Here is a 20,688-nt window from a genome sequence, read left to right on the forward strand (position 1 = left end):
TCAGGGATAACTAGAGAGCTTCTTGCACCTGTTCTGAAGTATCTAGGACTAGCACTATCAGTGAAAAGATACTGGACTAGAAAGACCATGAATCTGATCCAGTATGGCAATTCCTATGTTCCCATGTACTTCTCCTCTCCAAGTAGGCTGCCTTGCGTGGGTCTCATCTGAAAAAGTAATGCCTGATAACACCATGCTTGAGCAACAAGGGTAATAATGAAGTTAATGTGCAAGTTAGCAGGGTGTAAGATGCCTGACAGAGATATCTGTAATAATACTGTTTGCTATGAAGAGAGTGGATATCAGGACTGCCAGCAAAAGCGTATGCCCAAATTCATAGAAATTAATTTTTTTTAAATGAGGGGAGGGTTCTAATGTTACAAAGACTCTTCAAAATCGGGATGGATGTGTGCGTGTCAGAGCCTGTAGGATTTAGTCTACCAGAATGGGTCTCATGCTGTGATAAAAGTGAAAACAAAAAGCAGTCAAGTAGCACTTTAAAGACTAGCAAAATAATTTATTAGGTGAGCTTTCGTGGGACAGACCCACTTCTTCAGACCATATGGCTATAGTCTGAAGAAGTGGGTCTGTTCCACGAAAACTCACCTAATAAATTATTTTGCTAGTCTTTAAAGTGCTACTTGACTGCTTTTTGTTTTGGTAGTGTATAGACTAGCATGGCTCCTTCACTGTTACTGATAAAAATGAGTGAAGCTGCGCAAGTTTGCTCCACATCTGTTCTTGGAACAAACCACCCCCAAATTCAATCAATCGCTATCTGAGAAGCAGCAGAAATTGACCTAAACTGTACACTCTTCTCTTTATTCATATAGTTGTATTTTTACAAATCCCAAAGATTTATATGCTACCCCTCCAGAAAACCAGTGCTACTGAGGCAGACGGAACAGGGCTCAGAAGTCAATGCTACAGAGAAGCAGACCATTTTTTAAACTGAGAAGTAAAAACCTGTCAAGCTGTAACTCGTTAAAAACTCATTTTTATTTTGATCCATTAGATTACCCGAACGTTAAAACAGCTAGGCAAGGGTGCTACACAGGTATAGCAACTAAGAGATGCTCAACAGGGTAGAGCAAGATATAAATTAGTACAGAAAAATGTGATTAATTACTTTCTATAATTATGGCAACTTAAACCTTGTAACATACCACATTTGTACAACGGTCTTCTTTTAGCTTTTAAAATGCTCATTTCCATTATATCAGAATAGTGCTATAAACCGTAATTTTATCTGTTTTTGGAAAATACATTATGCCATGGAATTCTGCATCATGCTTTCATTGGTACAAGTCAGAAAGCAAGTGTTTTATGTGCTTGTGCTGTTCCTTAGAAGGTGTCAGGTGTGCTTATTTCCTCTTTCTTCTGTTGGACTGTGCAGCAAGAGGATCTCTAGAGTTGTATGTTCATTACTGTCACATCTATTTTACTTTTGAGTTTTTATAGGTTTAATTTTAGTCAAACTGATGTGACTCAGGAATTTGGAACAGCAGTACATTCCACTGTGTTGTGTGAAGGGACAATGAAAACAATGGCAAAGGGGTAGGAAACACCATTTTAATGGCCTTTTGTTTTGGAAGAAAAACCACAGATTATATTTGGTTTTTTTTTTCTTAAACAAATGATAAGTTTAGATGCGTGAGTTTGACATCCTACCAAATAAAATAAAGCTTTTCAACTAGCCTGCACGTTTGTTTTGTTTATAGAATTTTTAGTTGTGTGTTTTGTATTAGCCTGAAGAATTCAGATAACTATCTCAATATATTATAAATGTTGCTATCCTTTTGTCTTTCTGAATACATTGTTACATTTTTCGGTGTCATCAATAACTTGATGAATTAATATGAACAACATATAAAGAAGCCTCTTAGGTTGTTCTGCAGAGCCTCTCTCATGCCACTGCTAGCCTCATCTTAACAGGAAAAATCCATAAGCGTCTCATTACAAACCCTATTGGACAGGGAGACAATTTTTTAAAAAGAGAAACACACATATACACAAAAGTATTTCATCACAACCTCCTACCCCTTTGTAATACAGTATTTTAGTTTTGAAAAGTAACCTCTCCCTCACAGTTCCCACACCTGATGGACGGAGGCACAGGAAGCTGAAGTTGCTGAGTGGCACCATGGGAACAAATTCCAGAATACTAGTGACTCATCTGAATATCTTTCTCCAGCTTCGACACCAACAGCCCCTCCCTTCAACACCCATACGTCAAATTCCCTTAAAACACCTTTCCACTTTCTCCTATGCTACTTTTTACAGGTCCAACCTGATCCTCCTTAACTCACCTCTGCTGTGATGCCTGTGAAGTCCTACCTGCCAACCTTGGCCAAGTAGGTGATCAGCTGCAACTGCCCCATTTCCCCTCCCATCATTTTCTTACCTGTAATTCCCCTTTACCCTGTCAGTATCTGCAATTTAAAAAAATTAAAACAAATGCCAACTGTCACGTTCACTGGCTTGTCTAGTACATCCTCTGGGGCAGCAACTGTTCCATCCTTTTCAGCATTGTGTGTTGCACAAGGCCCTGCTCTAGATCTGGGTTTCTGGCTGCCACCAGAGTATAAATAAAAAGCAGTCAAGTAGCACTTTAAAGACTAGCAAAATAGTTTATTAGGTGAGCTTTCGTGGGACAGACCCACTTCTTCAGACCATAGTGGTCTGGCTAGTAGTAGCATCCTTCAGTCTACGCAGACTATGGATCGCGCCCTTTGTAGTTCCGTTTGGCATCCTCATTTGCACCCCAAAAGAAGCTATCCTCTCCGGGAAGGTTTTTGTTTTTTTAAAATACATTTTTACTATTGAGTCTTTAACTCTGGACTTCTTTCCCTAATGAGAAAGATTTCCTTGTGTAGATGTGCAGTCCCAGAGCAATCAGCACGTCTATGGTCTAGATTTGTCTGTATTTCTCTCTCAGGATGTGTTCTGAAGGTGAGCAGGAGAAAACAGAGCCAAGGATAATCCCCTACGTGGCATACTGAGGGAAACAAATTTTTGTACCTTTTAAAGCATATTCTAAAGGAGAGTCTGTGGGGTGAAAGGAAATCTCATCTACTGATAAAATCAAAACCTGGAGATTGTGTTTTCCTGTTTTGTTTATTGCTCTACAGCAGGAATAGGACTCCCCACCTAAAGCTGAAGACTAAAAACATTTGGAGGGCTTTCTTAGGGCAGGAGGCACCTATGCTTAAGCAGACCTACTTTAAAAACAAGAGCCATGTTTCTTAATAAGAGTAATGATTTGATAAAAAGAGAGCAAAGTGTGCTCAGAAGCCCCAAAACCTTAAAGCCCCTTGAAGACAAAAGTTATATTTTCGTAGCATTTCACTCATGTTCCACCCACCCCCACAACTTATGCTTTCCTCCTTACCTAGAAAACAGAGAACTATTTTTAAAATATGTAAATACAGTAAACTCTTTCATATCCGGCAGCCAGATATTCAAATATTCTAGATAATATTGCTAGTGGTATACCTAGCAATGCATAACACTAAAGAAAAACAAGATTAGATATTAAGAAACAGACAAAAATGCATGCAGAGTACTTTATTTACCAACAACAGTAGTATTGTACACTGTAAACATACTGTATTTATTTGTATTTACTTTCACTATACTGTATTTACAGAAAACATAACTAAAATTTACTTATGGTTAAAAAGCCAGTTATTTGAGGGTACTGGATGATAAAATGCTGGATGTGAAGAGTTTACTGTATAACCTTTAAAAAAAGTTTCACCCTCAATGCGTTCATACATAACTTTCAAGGCCACTATCACTTGTTTGACAATAGTGGTTTTCCATTTGAATGGTAGATATACTAATCAGATTTGATTTGTTACAAGAAGAGAGCCAAAGCTTATTTGTTTTGTTAAACACCACCTCCCACCTAAAAAAAATTCCAGAACGCAAATTTCACTGTTTTGATGCTCATTCATTGAGCCCTGCACAGATGCAAAAATTTGTATCTGCATCTACCAGGCTCAACTTCTCATGCAATCTACAATCCATGATATGGAGTTCTCTTCCCTCCACGTGACAAACAGAAAAGAAGGAGGGAGCACAGATGAGTGAGGAGGGGACACTGCCCTGAACAGAAGAGAGAGGCTGCAGGGACCAGGAGCCACGGCTCTACAAGTCAGTGCTCTTCAGACAGATGTGGGGGTTGGGAAGTGACCAGGGCCAGCACTTGTCCCCTCCTACAGGGAGATTTAGGACAAATCTTCTTGTGTCCTTTCCCTGCTGGCAGTGCAGAGACCTGCTCTGATGCCCCTTTTCCCCATACTTGGTACAGGAGTGGGGGAGAGCCCTGCACAGTTATCCACTCCACTACCCATGGATGCAGATGCCTGTGGATATCCAGGGCTCTACTTATTCATCAAACAAAGTGGAGCCTCAGGATATGTTTATACTACACAAAGGGACTAGCACATAGGCACAGCTGCCACACTAATGTAGTATAGACAGCACAGGAAGGAGATTTTACGTCACTGCAGTAAAACCACTCAAGAGGTGATAGCTAGGTTGATGGAAGAATTCTACTATCCACTTTGCTGATTCTATGCCAGGGCTTAGGTTGGCTTACTTACATCTCTCAAATGTATGAATTTTTCACATCACTGAGCAAGGTAGATAGGATAACCTCAGTATTATGTTTAAATACAAGATAAGCAGCCATTTTACGAGTTGCTAAAATCTGTGAGTACTGTGGCAAAATAATAATTTTACAATGTTCCTTAAAAACCTTTAATGCATTAAAATTTCCATCAACTACAGTAGCTTACAATCAACTCCTTAATTTTTCTTTTATCAATGTAAATCAAAAACAGGAGCGTGCAGGTTGTGGGTGAAAACTCTGCGGAAAACAAATGAGAATTGGAAAGAATCAGAATCCTTTGTTGACATTTCCTTTGTTATGGAAGTTTTTAAATGAGGTTTTCAAACTTTCAGCTTTTTAAATGAATATTGAACTCAACAATTAGAAATAAATGAAGTAAATGTTTCTTTTTACCTGAACAAGAAGAATTTCTCTCTTTCCACTGAACGTTTTTGCATTTTATTTGATTTTGTCTCTCTTTTCGCAGTCGTTCTAGTCTCTGAGCTTGAAAAGAAATATTATTACTATAAGTTTGTCAATGGAAGTTTACTATAAACAAAGACATAATTAACTACCTTTATATGAATAAAGATGTTTTATACCGCATATGTAGGGGGAAAAGTCATAAAATTTTAAAGGTGGCACCCCTGAAAAGCAAATACCAACAAAAACACGAAAGTGTTCTTGATTTATAATTGAAATTAGAGGATATAAAACATTAATAGAGATCATAAAGATAGTATTAACATGGAAGAGAATAATAAAATGTGAAAACTTCTGTGATTAATATGACATTTCATTATATAAATCATTAATAACGGTCTTAAAGGAATTTTAATGCACAAATGAACTCAAGTGAATATTACATTACAGGAATAAAATTACTGTTATGAATTACTCTACCCGTTTCAAAAATTAAAGATAAATGAACTCAGACTAGACTATTAAAGTTTTAAATATAAAATCCTTTATCTAAAAATCATGAAAATTATAAAATGTCAAAGCTATATAAATTAGCATAGCTTTTTCTTCGGTGTGCTGAAACAGTTTATAGGTACTAAAATAAATGATTTGTATCTTCACAACATTAGTCAAATCTTAAAATGAATATTATATTTCTTTACATATTTTGATTCCATCTCCTCCAAAACAGAGCTTGAAAATAAAGCATGAACAGTTAAAATATCAATTCCGATTCCAGGATCACCTCCCTCCCTTGAAATTCACTTACTGTTTACATCAGATTTCTCTCAGGAGACAAACTGTCAACTAAATAATCTGGTAGATGCTACACCAGAATCCAACTACCACAAATAATCACTACAGTAAACCCACCGTTACTAGTAAGAAAGCAGACTACACTGGCAAAAAGTAATGATTTTGGTAATTTGAGAAAACATAATTTGCTGGGTATATTAGATATTTTGATGTATTGTGATCATTTATTAACTAAAATGGCCTCTTAAAAGAGACTTAAAATAATAAGTTATTCTGACAATTTCTGTATACTTTCACCATAAAAACACACTAATAAATACACTGTATCCCTTTTCTTTATATTTGGAACTGCATCGAGATGCACAGGTAGGCTCATCAGTCAACATTTAAAGCACTAATGAAAAAAAGTTGGTTGATACTTTCATTATAATATCAAAATATAGTTAACTAAATGATGAAAAGTCAGGAACTCTCTCTGATCCTAATTGTAAACATGAAGCAACATGCTCTTCCACTGCTAGTTTAGGTTTAAACATGAAGTCATTTTTAACTAGTTGTTCATAATCTTTTTTTTTCTGTCTCTCTCATTTGGGCTAGATTATGCAGCAGTCCCTCAAAATTTTCTTCCTTCAGAGACAAATATAAAATTCTTTCTGGTAGCCATACCCATATTTGTAGTAGCTTTTCACTGTTTTAAGTTATCTTTAGATTTCCATGAAACCAATAGGGAAGGGAATAAATGGGGAAATCCAAACATAGTTTTTAAAAAACTTTGTAATTAATTACGGGTCAATTTCTTACACAGATAAACTATTAATCCAAGTACATGGGGCCATTCTAAAGCCAAATGCATCACTAAATCCTGACACATCCCTCAGCGGGAGAGGGCAGCTATGTATTAAAGAAAGGGTTTGTACTATCCTCAAACTCTGTAGTTTGCGGCACGTGAATTCCATCTTCCCTAATCTTAGTGAGCTTCCTTTCACAAAGCTTTAGAAATGTGGCTTTTTGTTGGCAAGGATTAATTTTACCTTAAAAGAATAAATGGAGATATGTGCAATTATTCCATCTCAACACAATTCCTCTTATCAGTTGGTTCCAAATTATCATTCATCACATGATTGTACTACAGCCACTTCAAATTACATAGAATTATCAGCATCTATTAGAAGTCTGAATTATTTAAGGTTCATTCTCATAAATGTATTAGTTTGCAAGCATTGTGTCAAAAATTTCACTGCCCGTATCTATTTCTTCTTCTATTAAATATTAAGGGCTAAATGAGCCTTTAGTGCTAGCCATGAGTTTGGGAGAGGAGTAATTTGCTACAACTACTTACTAGGAGTAGCGTACTTCATCCTTGTTCTGGCTAATAATCTCTGGACCAGCAATAAACTTTTTTTATTTTTTTGGGTGGGAGAAGAGACGAGAAACCAAGTATCTGCCCTCTCCCTAACTATCTACTATGGAACAGAGAAATACTAGGCTGGAAAGGCCCTATACACCTCACAGTTCTAGGCCTCGTGGTCTGGGAAGCTTTAGCAGGGCTGCATAAGGCAGGGTGGAGTCTTACTTCCTTTTACAGTCTTGCACCCTGAGATGATTTTCAAGGCCTTCAACTTTTCAGGACCTTGAATGAAACTTACATTACAATGTAACCTGATAGGAATGCTCAAAAGCCACTGTTCATGTAGGATGTATAACATTTTTTTCCCCAGTGCTTGTGAGACACCAGTAGTGCATGGGTAAGTTATTAAGTCTGTATAATGAAGAGGCTTCTGGTGAAAAATAAAACAATTTGAAGTCAACTCCACTCAAACCAACGGAAGTAAATGCCAACTTATGTGGGAATTTTTTCAAAAATTCCTTGGTAGATAGTAAAACCATGGAGAGGAAACATGATATCATATGCTCAAAAGACATCTGCCATTATCTACTGCAATAAATAAATAAAGTGCCTCAATTATGCTACAAGGAACACAAAAAAGCTAGTTAATAAAAATAATTTTATGGTTCAAAAAGATGGAAGAGCTGGTTGCAGTTCCTTTGTTAAAGAGAAGTTACTCACCGTAGTAACGGTGGTTCTTCGAGATGTGTCCCCGTGGGTGCTCCACCATAGGTGACGGCTTGGCCGGCGCCGCAGATCGGATCTTCCAAGCAGTTTCTGCCGGACCGCGCATGCGCCGGTACGCGCCGCTCCCTGGCGCGCTCCTGGCCATGTGCGCGATCCGGTCCCCGCCAGTTCCTCGACCAACCGCCTCGGTTGCCCCTGCAAAACACTAACAGAGATCCGAAGCGGGGAGGATGGGCGGGAAGTGGAGCACCCACGGGGACACATCTCGAAGAACCACCGTTACTACGGTGAGTAACTTCTCTTTCTTCTTCGAGTGTCCCCGTGGGTGCTCCACCATAGGTGACTACCCAGCAGTAACCCAGATAGGTGGTGGGTAATCGGATTATGTGCAGCTGGTCCCCGAGAGGACCGCTGCAGAGAGACGGGTATCCTCTTGGAATACCCTGTGAAGGGCGTAATGTTTGGCGAACGTGTCGTAGGATGACCAGGTCGCCGCTCTGCAAATGTCTTTCAATGCAACGCCCTTGAAAAAGGCTGTTGATGCTGCCACCGCCCTGGTGGAATGAGCCCTGGGAGTGGCCGACAAAGGAGTCTTTCTGAGCTCGTAGCACATTTTTATGCAGGATACAATGTGCTTTGAGATTCTCTGCGATGAGAGACCTTCTCCTTTAGATTTGGGAGCGAGGGAGACCAGGAGTCTATCCGATTTTCGGAAGGACTTGGTCCTGTCTACGTAGAAGGCTAGCGCCCTCCTCACATCCAGGAGGTGTAGGCGCGCCTCTTCGCTGGAGTTATGAGGCTTTGGATAGAACGAGGGTAGAACAATAGGTTCATTGATGTGAAACTCGGAAGAAACTTTGGGAACAAAGGCTGGATGCAGCCGTATGGTTACCGCCTCCTTGGAAAAGACAGTGCAGGGTGGCGTTGCCATGACTGCCGCAAGCTCGCTCACCCGACGGGCTGACGTAATTGCAAGAAGAAAGGTCGTCTTTACTGTAAGGAGGCGAAGGGGAACCGTGGCCAAGGGCTCGAACGGTGGTCCCATGAGTGTGGTAAGCACCAGATCCAAGCTCCACGAAGGTGGAATCGGTTTCCGAGGGGGGTATAGGTTTACCAACCCTTTGAGGAACCTGGTAACCATAGGGTGGGCGAACACCGTGTGCCCTCCCTCCTCATGTCTGAACGCCGAGATGGCGGCCAGGTGGACCTTTAACGAGGATAGCGAGAGTCCTGCTCTCTTGAGGTCCAGTAAATACTCTAGAATTGTAGGTATAGGCACCGAAAGGGGGGCCAGCTGCTTGGTAGAACACCAAGCCATGAAGCGAGTCCATTTTTGTTTGTAGGTTTTCCTAGTGGAAGTCCTCCTGCTACTTTCTAGGACTTGCTGTACTTCCACTGTGCATGTGCTCTCTAGGGAGCTGAGCCATGGATTAGCCACGCTTGCAGTCGCAGGCTTTGGGGGTGCGGATGCACTATGGACCCCTGGGCTTGCGTGAGCAGGTCCGGCGCCACCGGAAGAGGCATCGGTGGGCGGTCCGACAGGCGCAGGAGTAGGGGGAACCATGGTTGGCGATCCCATGTTGGGACTATCAGGATCATCCGAGCCTTGTCTCTCCTGGCTTTTTGCAGAACCTTGTGGATCAGCACTGCGGGGGGAAACGCGTAAAGCAGGGGGCCTCCCCACGGGATCGCGAACGCGTCCCCCAGGGACCCCCGGCCCAGCCCTGCTCTGGAGGAGAATCGTGGGCACTGTTTGTTGTGCTGAGTGGCAAACAGATCTATTTGGGGAAACCCCCATGCGTGGAAAATAGGCCGTAGTAGATCGGGACGGATCTGCCACTCGTGGGTGAGCGCAAAACGTCTGCTCAACTGGTCTGCCTTCACGTTGTGCGTGCCCGGCAAGTAGGAGGCTCTCAGGATTATATCGTGGGCGATGCACCAGTTCCATAGGCGGATTGCTTCCGCGCATAAGGTACGGGATCGAGCTCCTCCTTGCCTGTTTATGTAAAACATGGTGGAGGTATTGTCTGTACTGATCCCGACGACTTTGCCTTGTATACGGTCTCGAAAGTGTTTGCAGGCGTTGAACACTGCTCTGAGCTCTAAAACATTGATATGCAGAGACTGTTCCGTGGGTGACCACAGTCCTTGAGCCACCTCTTCGCCCATGTGCGCTCCCCACCCTATGAGGGAGGCATCCGTAGTGAGGAAAACCGATATTTGCGGCTGATGGAAGGGTACCCCTGTTAGCAAGTTCCCGGGGTTTACCCACCATTGCAGGGATTCGCGCACCCCAGGTGGGGGCGACACCACCCTGTGAACGGTGTGTACTGCCGGCTTGTATACACTTGCCAGCCAATGTTGCATGCCGCGCATGTGCAACCTGGCGTTCTGTACCACAAACGTAGCCGCTGCCATGTGGCCCAGCAGCTGCAAGCACGTCAAGACCGGCACCGTAGGGCTGAAGGTGATGACCTGCACGAGGGAACCGATGGCTCGAAAGCGAGCCTCTGGAAGGTATACTCTCGCCGAGACTGAGTTTATGCGAGCCCCTATGAACTCTATGTCCTGTGAGGGGTCTATCTTTGATTTTGCCATATTGATAACCAGGCCAAGTGCGGAGAACGTGTTTGCTGTGACGCGTATCATGCGGAGAACCTCCCTTTTCGAGGTCCCTTTGAGCAGGCAGTCGTCCAGATACGGGAAAATAAACACCCCCTGTCTGTGCAGGTAGGCTGACACCACTGCCAAGGTCTTGGTGAAGACTCTGGGGGCCGAGGAAAGGCCAAACGGCAGGACCTTGTATTGGAAGTGTTCGTTGCCCACCATGAACCGGAGAAAACGTCGGTGAGCCGGATGAATGGTTATGTGGAAGTACGCGTCTTGTAGATCGAGGGCTGCGAACCAGTCTCCATCGTCCAGTGCTGTAAGGATGGAGGCAATAGTGATCATCCGAAAACGTTGCTTGCGCAGATACCTGTTGAGGCCACGAAGGTCTAAGATGGGCCTCCAGCCTCCTGTTTTTTTCTCCGTCAGGAAATACCGAGAGTAGAACCCTTTCCCTTGCAGTTGCTCCGGCACCTTTTCCACCGCCCCTATGAACTCTAGGTGGGCCACCTCCTGCCTGAGCCTGGCTACATGGGAGGCCTCCTGGGGGTGGGGCTTGGGCGGGGGTCGCGGCGGCGGGAGCGACTGGAAGGGGATGGCGTACCCCGTGGCTATGATCTCCAGCACCCATTTGTCTGTGGTGATCCTTTGCCACTGGTCGTAGAATGGTCGGAGGCGATGGTGAAAAAGTCGTTTCGGATGATCTTGTGCAATGGTGGTGATGGCGCAGCCCTGGATTTGTATGTCAAACTTGTGGCCTTTGGCCCCGCCCCGAGGACGTACGGCCCTGTTGTGAGCGTCGCCTGGGGGTTCTGTACTGCTGGTGCTGCTGATGCCGCCCTTGCTCGTAACCCCTGTGATACTGGGGGCGCTGTTGCTGGTATTGGTACCGCCTTTGCTGTGGGTAGTACCTTTTCTTTGAGTATGGAGGGGTGTAAATCCCCAGGGTCCTGAGTGTGGCTCTTGAGTCTTTACTGGAATGAAGGACCGAGTCAGTTGATTCAGCAAACAGCTTCTGCAAGTCGAAGGGAAGGTCGATTATCTTCGCCTGCAGATCTCTCGGTATGCCCGAGGTCTGGAGCCAGGACTCCCGTCGCATCACCACTGCAGTTGCTGTGGAACGTGCTGCCGTGTCCGCAACGTCCAAAGCAATCTGAACTTCCATCCTCGCAGCCGCGTAGCCCTCTTGCACTATGGCCTTGAGGACCGGCTTTTTGTCCTCTGGAAGCGAGTCCATGAGGGAAGTTAATCTGGCATAGTTGTCGAAATTATGGTTCGCCAAGTGCGCTGCATAATTTGCCATTCGCAAGGTTAAAGTGGAGGAGGAGTAGACCTTTCTGCCGAACAGCTCTAGCTTCTTGGCATCTCTGTCCATTCCCCCTGTTTTAAATTGAGATGTTTTTAATCTTTGCTGCGAGGACTCCACCACCAAGGAGTTTGGCTGGGGGTGGCTAAACAAGAACTCCATGCCCTTCGCCGGCACGAAGTATTTCTTATCCGCTCTCTTTTGGACAGGCGGAATAGTTGCCGGGGTCTGCCATATGGTAGTGGCGGACTCCAAGATCGCTTCATCAAGCGGGATTGCTACTCTGGAGGAGGCCGGGGAGCTCAAATTTTTAAGGAGCTTATGATGTTTCTCTTGCACTTGTGCTGTCTGGATGCCTTGCGTGAAAGCTACCCTCTTAAACAGCTCCTGAAACTGTTTGAGATCGTCCTTGGGATGGACGTCCCCTAAGGCCGTGGCCTCATCCGGGGAGGAAAACGAGGAACCGCTGGGGTACATTTCTTTGGACCCTTCCGGTTCTTGATGGTGATGGTGCGCCCTCTCGCTGGAGGTTTGCGAGGGAAAATCTCGTGGGTCCACGGCCAGCCCCCCCTGGGATGCTTGAGTCTCCGTCCCCGATCGCGATTGCCCTCGGGGGTACGAGGTAATATGTGGGGATCTCCCCCTGGTAGATTGCCGATGGTGTCCATGCCCCGCGTGGAAGGGACGACCATGGTAGTATAGGCACTGTTCCTGGGAAGGTGACCTTGACCATTCCCTTTGCACGTACCCTGTGTGTCTGGGAGAGGGGGATTGTGGAGACACTGGAGAGAGCGATTTTGCATAATAGTCCAGCGATTCAAATCCCAGGAAGGGCGAGGGGGGTGCCAGCCATGGGGAGGCTGATTGCAGGAAAGGAGAAGGGGGCTCCGGGTAGGCTAGGGGGGGCCCCTGCCTTCTGGTTGGAGTCTGCAACATGAGCGGAGGGCTGTGAGAGAAGAGCTCCACAGCCCTGTCTGGAGAGGGGCTGCAATGCCTCCTCTTGTGTGCAGCCTTCCCCCTCCCTTGAGGAGGTAACTCCGCCCCCTGATGGGCGGGGGATCCCGGCCCCGTCGGCACCGTGCTAGGCACGCTCGAGGGCGGTGCCACACGTGCGGAGTCCTTGTGCGCCTGCAGGCTACGTGCCTGCGCTCCCTGCACCGCCGGTTCCCCGGGGATCGGTGCCGCTGTCTGCGGTGCCGCTGGTACCGGCGCTTGCTTAGCCGCCGCCCTGCCTGCGGTGCGGGGCGGCTGGCTGATCATCGGAGGCTGAGCCGCTTCCACGTGGCTCTCCGTGCCGCCGCCGATCAGCTGTTGCTGCGGCTGGGGGCTGCTCGCTCCTCCCGTCCCGCTCACTGTTACTGCCGGCAGGGATCGGGTTGGAGAAACTTTCCTCCGTTTTTGCGCAGATGGAGTGAGGGAGGCAGCTTTCCTTCTAAGGGCCCCGGAGGGTCCCTCCTGCTGCGGCCGCTCCGGCACGTCTGGCTGGAGGGCCTTGTCAAGAAGCAGCAGTTTAATTCTCATCTCCCTGTCTCTCCGTGCTCTGGTCGTTAACTTTGCACAGAAGGCGCATTTTTGTGCCACATGGGACTCCCCCAGGCACCTTATGCATAGACTGTGCCCATCGGACACTGGCATCGCCTCTCGGCAGGACTCACATTTTTTAAAGCCTGAGGCGGACATTGTTGGTGAGTCTTTGAGTTTGCTTGTGGGTACTTAGCACTTCTTTGTGCTGTTTCCCCGTCCGATGGCCTGCCTCCGCAGGAGGGCTGATGGCCCTAGCTCCCGGCCTCCGGCGCTGGTTACTGGGACTGGCTTGAGCTGTCCCTCCGTAGCTTGTTTGTTTTTTTTTTGTTTTTTTGCAAAATAACAACCGGTTACTTATGGTATCCTAAGAACTGAAAAACTTTAAAGAGAAAAACAAATAAAGTCGTTGAATACGCTATGTGGCTTTAGCCTAGTCGGATTCCGTCTGCAGCCGACGGCGGTTGAGAGGAACTGGCGGGGACCGGATCGCGCACATGGCCAGGAGCGCGCCAGGGAGCGGCGCGTACCGGCGCATGCGCGGTCCGGCAGAAACTGCTTGGAAGATCCGATCTGCGGCGCCGGCCAAGCCGTCACCTATGGTGGAGCACCCACGGGGACACTCGAAGAAGAACATTATGTTTTGTACTTGGAGCAGGGATCGAATCACTCTGGCTGTGTCTACACTACCACCTTCCTTTGAAGATGGAAGATGTAATGTATTCTTCATATGTGGAACAAACAGCTTGTCTACACTACCACCTTCCTTCGAAAGATGGATGGTAATTAGGGTGCTGGGAGTTTACTAATGAAGTGCTGCCGTGCATAGGCAGCACTTCATTAAACAAATTCCAGTGCGCCCCCCCCCGCCCCCAGTGGCAACTTCGAAGTTTTAAACTTCGAAGTACCTGCACATGTCTAGGTGCAGTGCACTCACTGATACTCTGAAGTGCTGGGGCAACTTCGAAGTCCCCTTAGTCCACAGAATTTTGAGGAGTAAGGGGACTTCAAAGTTGCCTTGGCACTTCAAAGTACCAGCAGGTATGCCACGGCTAGACACGTGCCGGTACTTTGAAGTTTAAAACTTAGAAGTTGCTGCGCGCACGCGGGGGTGGGTGGGGGGGGGAGTAATTTGCTTAATGAAGTGCTGCCTATGCACCGCAGCACTTCATTAGTAAACTCCCAGCACCCTAATTACCATCCTTCCTTCGAAGGAAGGTGGTAGTGTAGACAAGCCCTTTGTTCCACATATGAAGAATACCTTACATTTTCCCCAAACTTATAGGACCTACTTCAAGTACCGAATGTATTTTCGAAGAATGTAAAAGTTAATCTGTTAATTAGTTTAAAATTTAAATTAACTAGACTATATGAGTCTTAAGATACTCAGCATATGGTGCCAGATCTTGTTCTCTCCCAAATTATCTTAACTTAATGCAGGCTCTTCCAACTTTCCATATAGGTAAATCGCACGCAATGCCTCCTCATACTACTTGTAATACAGCTGAAGTCAGAGATGCACTGAATTAAGATGCCTTACTTTCATGTAGTCACTGCATACTATTGTTTACAATGGGAATGAAGGCAATTGGCCTCAGGAAAGTTGGTGGCCCCAACAGAATAGAAACTTTAACATTTACATAAAAGAAAGCTCCTAACTCCAGGCAGTTAATAGTTTATTTATGCCTTAAAGCATGAAGATTTATCTCTGCATGTTTTTTTTATTTGACTTAACCACACTGTGCACGTTATGCATATATCTGATCCTTTTTAATTTCTGTGTGAAGATCTTACATTTGATATTTTCTGGCACTGAACACTTCAGGTTAATTAATTTAATATACATGTAGTGTAAAAAGGTTTGATTATTTTTGAAATTGTTGCCCTTTGGTTTCTTTGGATGCCCCCTTCTTCTTGTATTATGAGAAAGGGTAAATAAAACTGGCCAATTTACTTTCTCTATATTATTCATTGTTTCAGTTCAGAAGCCATGTAGGTCTTAAATGAATCATCTGCATGGCAGTGCCAATGCACATCAGAGAACAAGATGAGAGAGGTTCAGGAGAAGGAGAAAAATCTGGCATTAACTTGGCTCCTCATTGGACTGGTCATGCTAACAACCCTTTAAGCAGGCCACTAACTGGGAAGTTAAATGGTTTCAGATTGGAATTTGATATTTCTTTTTATCTATCCACACAATGAAATTATCTGTCAATACCAATTTTTTGGGCAATTCCACAAAACTTTGAACTTTCCTTCTCCACTTTCTTGTTCTGTAACAAATTAACTGAACTAATCTCTCAAAGAAAATGCCATGTAGTCTCACACTTTTTCCCCTGCTACATGGAAGTAAGTTTCAGCTAGTCTTAGGACTCCAAACTGCATGCATAGACCTTATTTCCAAATTTAGCAAGATGCCTTAATTATAGTGATTATTTTTCACAACTTTTGACAGTACATTACCTTTTTAAAAAAGCATCTTAAGTACTTATTACTGTACATCACTTTTCTGGATAGGCAGAATCTAGTTAAATTTACTTCTGAGCAGTAGGTGGTGTTGTATTACCTGCAAAAAAATTATTTCAGAAATGTATGCTCCTACAAAGAAAGACGTTCTTCCTACTTCAAGCCTTCAACCCTTGAGCACTTCAGCACATATCCTTCCTGGGAGTGTCTCTTACCATCTCCCACATCCCCCTACTGCAAAAACATAGAAGAGGGGCATTTTCCCCTGTTAACAAAAACTGCGCCCTTAACATATATTGAAATGATAAATATCCTTAAACTAGCATATTTTAAGATTTCATATCCTAATTCAGAGTTTTGTACCACTGTAGATCTAAGACAGTAGAAGTCAAAGATGAAAAGGTAAGATGGATCACTGAGTGTGTCTTTCTTCTAATGAAGAATTTAATTCCCCACCAGGTACAGGATATATAAACAACAAGAAGTCTTGTGGCACCTTATAGACTAACAGATATTTTGGAGCATAAGCTTCCGTGGGCAAAGACCAAGCAGGTCTTTGCCCACAAGAGCTTATGCTCCAAAATATCTGTTAGTCTATAAGGTGCCACAAGACTTCTTGTTGTTCCCGAAGCTACAGACTAACACGGCTACCCCTCTGATACTTGTCAGAATATATAAAGTTATTAATCTGACAATACATTTGATACTATATATACCTTGCCTATTAAAACTTTCCATTTGCTGATATGATATATTACAGTGCCGTGAGGAAAAAATGGTTGAACTTTTATAGCAACAGCCCTGCAAAAACAGTAGTACAGAATTAACATCCAACTTGAACACAGTGACTGGCCCTTGGTACCACACTGTAGACACTCCAAGGTCATTTTTTGTTCTGAATTTTCATGATAAAAGCCTATAAAATAGTTGATGTGCCATTATGCACATTGTCAGCATTCACCGTGAATACCCTGGGTTCAACTAGACAAATTACTAATGTTAAAAATACAGGGTCTGAAAAGTTTAGTTGGGGAGAAGGAGGTAATTACTTGTTATTGTGGCATGCAGTTTTTAAAAACACTTGCTCTGTTATGCTTGTTCTATGCACTCAGCAATGTTATAACTCAAGATTAATTACTATCACCATTCTGCCAAACACTCAAGTTTTACACAAAAAGTGTACTAAATACAAAGCATGAATATGTAACTTTTACTTCTGTACTTTGTTTCATTTCACATCTCTCCCTCTCTCCTCCAACATTATGTATCAGTCTTTCTGTTGCAAGGTCTCTAATGCCTCCCCAGCCTCTCTCTTCAGTGGACCCTGTTTCATTTTTCTTGTCCATTTGCTAAATTCCCTTTTCCTCTACTCGGTTGTTTAATTGTTTTCCATACTTTGGACAAGAATGACTGGGTTTCGTGCCCCACTGGATAGGTTCTACTAAAAATGTAGGCATCCTCATAAAATAGTACCTGACTTTGTGTTCCTAAACGATAGGAACTTCAGACCTGAGCATGGAATTTTAATATTTTGATGGTTTCATTACCACAGCATTTTTTAAACAACTTTTTTGGTAATAAAACTGACAACTTCAAAGTTCTTTTACACACCAATTTGGTGCAATGGAATGGAAAAAACAACTAAAAATCACTTCATGGTGCACAGAAGGTATTGACTTATGTATTTCCTTTCCTGAAAAAGACCTATTTGCTTAGCTAAATATTACAAAAGAAATGTTTGACAAATAAGTAGTTACAGGTACTTATCTTCTGATGCCTGGTACAAGCAAGTCAAGTTAGCCTTTTGTGTGAATTTCTAACTGATACATTGCTGTGTTGTTGTTTTTTTGTTATGTTTGCTTTCTTCTTCTTTTTTTGCGCAAACAGCATTTACCTGTATTTGATCGTCTTCTAATACCGAAGTCCCAGCTTGAGGTAATATCAACTGATTGGGAGTATACATAACCCTGAGTCTCTCCATTGCTTCCCTGTGTTTCCGAACCACTGTCCCCAGCCACAGAAGGAGGATTGAATTTCTCTAGGTCAACATCATGATCTATCAGGACCATTTCACACATTCCTGTGTCATCGCTGGTGACATGTGACTGCCGAATATGAGCCAATATAATAGCTGGGTTGTCCAGGAAGGCCATCCTGTCCACAACTCCACCACCTTACTACGCTATCTTCTCGTCATGCTGCTCCATTGATAAACTTACCTACAAACATAAAATAGACAGCACTTTAAGAAAAAACTTGATTAACATTTACTCAGGAGTGTTTTTATCACATGCAAAATTGAAACCAAGTTTTACTTGACTAAGTTTTATGCAGTGAATTATTTTCAGTTTGACATCGCATAACCATTTACATGGTGAGTATAAACATGGCAATTGTTTATTCTGGGAGACAGACTGAATTCAAAAAGACAACCTAAGAAAAGTAAACAAGATACACACACCCACAATTTAGTAATCAACACAAAGCTATGTATTGCTATAAGGCACAAGACAACTACCCATTACACCCAGGAGGTATATACACCTAATATCTCCCCTCTTTCTCTTTAATACTGCCAGTCTCTCACTCTTACCTGATAATATCAGCCACTCTGTACAGTATTTAATTTACTTTCACCCACCATCTACAATGCTGTATTTCCATTCCTTTTCCTCTAATGCTCTCTTCCCCCAACCCCTCCCTCTGCAAACTGCCTCTTTGGTGCTTGATTTTAGTACCCCTTAGAGCAGACACCTCTTGAGATGATCTCTCAGATTATCTGGCCAGTCAAATGACTGAAGCCTTGCCCCTCACACTCTTCTTCTTGAGCTCCCTCCAATCTTCTGACTTCAACTCTTCATATAGTCTGCTATTACCCACATGACTTAATGTTGAAAAGACAAACAGGACAATAAAATGAATGCTAATGCAATGATACACTGAACACCATTTCTTCATTCAGCAAAGACTTTTCAGCAGGAATCTAATAATTAGACCTAAACATTGAGGCATGGGTTTAAAGAGGGAACTTTTTTTTTTTTTAATTCCAGATGTGCATTCTACCAACTGAAATCCAGTTTTCATCATTTCCAGAAGAAAAGCTTTAAAAAAAGAGAAGAGAGAAGGGAAAAGAGATGAAAGGTTTGCAGCTCAAGTCAGAGCACTGTCTGCTTTAAGGGGTGCTAAAATATTGGGCACTGCTGCTCAATGGATTTGCAGAGGACCATTAGCGTATTTCCCAAAGAGCATTATGGTCACATACCAGTAATGTTAGAGCTCGTTAGTACTTTAACAAGAGCCATTTGCATTTTCACAGCACTGCTCAACAAGACATACTATTATATGTCCAACTCGGTGAGGTGTTTCCTTAATACTACATGCAGAAGAAAATGGAGGCAGTTTCTTTCTATAGCGACAACTGAGGCGGAGCAAGAAACAGAACCCAGGATCTCAAACTTTCAGTCTTCCTGGTTTAGCTCTATTAGACAGCAATGCCCTTCATTCATATGCATAGCTGAAAATTCCCACTTCCAGGGGAAAACAAATTAATCAAAACTATGAATTTTAAGGTATTAAATAAGCATATTGTGGGTAGATGACGACTTCTCATTGTTACTGCATTCTGCAAGAGCTTCTTCAAGAAAGAGAAAGGAATTTCCAGAAGAAAGAACCAAAAGAAAAGGGGATGATAAACCCTAATAAGTACTATTTCACAGAATATGGGTAAAAGATTGCAATCTGAGCTTTGCCTTAGCCAGTCACAACCCAGAATACAAGGAAGCATCAGCAACCTCATCTGAAAGGGAATGGCCAATATACACCCCATTTCACAGTAAACATATGTTATTCCTCGAGAACTAACAGCTTGAAGATCACTCACTGGGCACCAACAGATTTAGCATCAGAATACCATGAATATTTCTATTATACGAATAGAAGCAATAGCAGTACTTATGTTCAACAGTAAGAGCCACATACAGTTACTAATGGTGGGAAGAAAGTCAAAGTTATAGAGGTGTCCAAAAGCAGCTTCACGGGCATCATATAACAACCTCTTTCATATCCAGCAGTCATGGGACCAGGGGAGGTTGCTGGATATCAGAGAGGTATACCTAGTAATACTTAACACTGAAGAAAAACAAGATTAGATATTAAGAAACAACCAAAAATGCATGCAGAGTGCCTTCTTTATTAACAGCAGTAGTATTGTACACTGTAAACTTATACTGTATTTGCTGTATTTATTTTCACTATACTGTACCTATGGAAAATGCAACTAAATGTTACTTATGGTTAAAATCCTGGTTATTTAAGAGTTCTGGATGACAGAATGCCAGATATGGAAGAGTTTACTGTCCTATGGGGATTCGACAACCAAAATCTCCCCATATAACAGAATCCAACAACATACAAACATGTAATTAGCAAATTACATAATCTTCACCATTTTAATCCTGGTCTCTCGTCCGTTCTCCTTGTCTTTTGTGATTTTTTATCTATGTTCTTTGATGCAGAGACTGTGTCCTGTTTTGTACAATGCTATGTAAATTCATATAGTGCCTCAAATATTAAATAATAATCCAAACATCATGCAGGAATTCAGCAAAAGAATGGGAGAGAAGAAATCTTGCATTCCATTTGTTAAAAAAATATACCTCAAAGAATAATTCACCTCCTGTCACAAGTTTGAATAAGTTACATTAACAGTGTCTAGCTGTTTTCTGGCAACTTTTATTAAATTATAATTATGCATATCCAGACAGATTACTTTCATTAGAAAAATAAATTGTTTGTCCCATAAAGATTTCTCACTGTCTCCTAAAATGAAAGACCATAAGACACATGTCCCTTTACTATAATTTGCCAGTAGAAAGCCTT

At 43.0% G+C, this 20,688-nt stretch overlaps 1 protein-coding gene across 1 annotated transcript in view; it reads right to left on the reverse strand.

The window, feature by feature from the left end:
• MAPKAP1 (MAPK associated protein 1) overlaps positions 1–20,688 on the reverse strand; it is a 198,206-nt gene that overhangs the window by 157,816 nt on the left and 19,702 nt on the right. The window contains exons 2-3 of the mRNA XM_075015555.1: positions 17,705–18,029; positions 5,033–5,122 (exon numbers count right to left, since the gene is read on the reverse strand). Of these exons, the coding sequence (XP_074871656.1) occupies positions 5,033–5,122; positions 17,705–17,963 (349 nt within the window). The 5' untranslated portion in view covers positions 17,964–18,029. The remainder of the gene's footprint in view (positions 1–5,032; positions 5,123–17,704; positions 18,030–20,688) is intronic.

This window comes from Carettochelys insculpta, chromosome 21, assembly GCF_033958435.1.
Source record: "Carettochelys insculpta isolate YL-2023 chromosome 21, ASM3395843v1, whole genome shotgun sequence".
Taxonomy (NCBI): Eukaryota; Metazoa; Chordata; order Testudines; family Carettochelyidae; genus Carettochelys; species Carettochelys insculpta.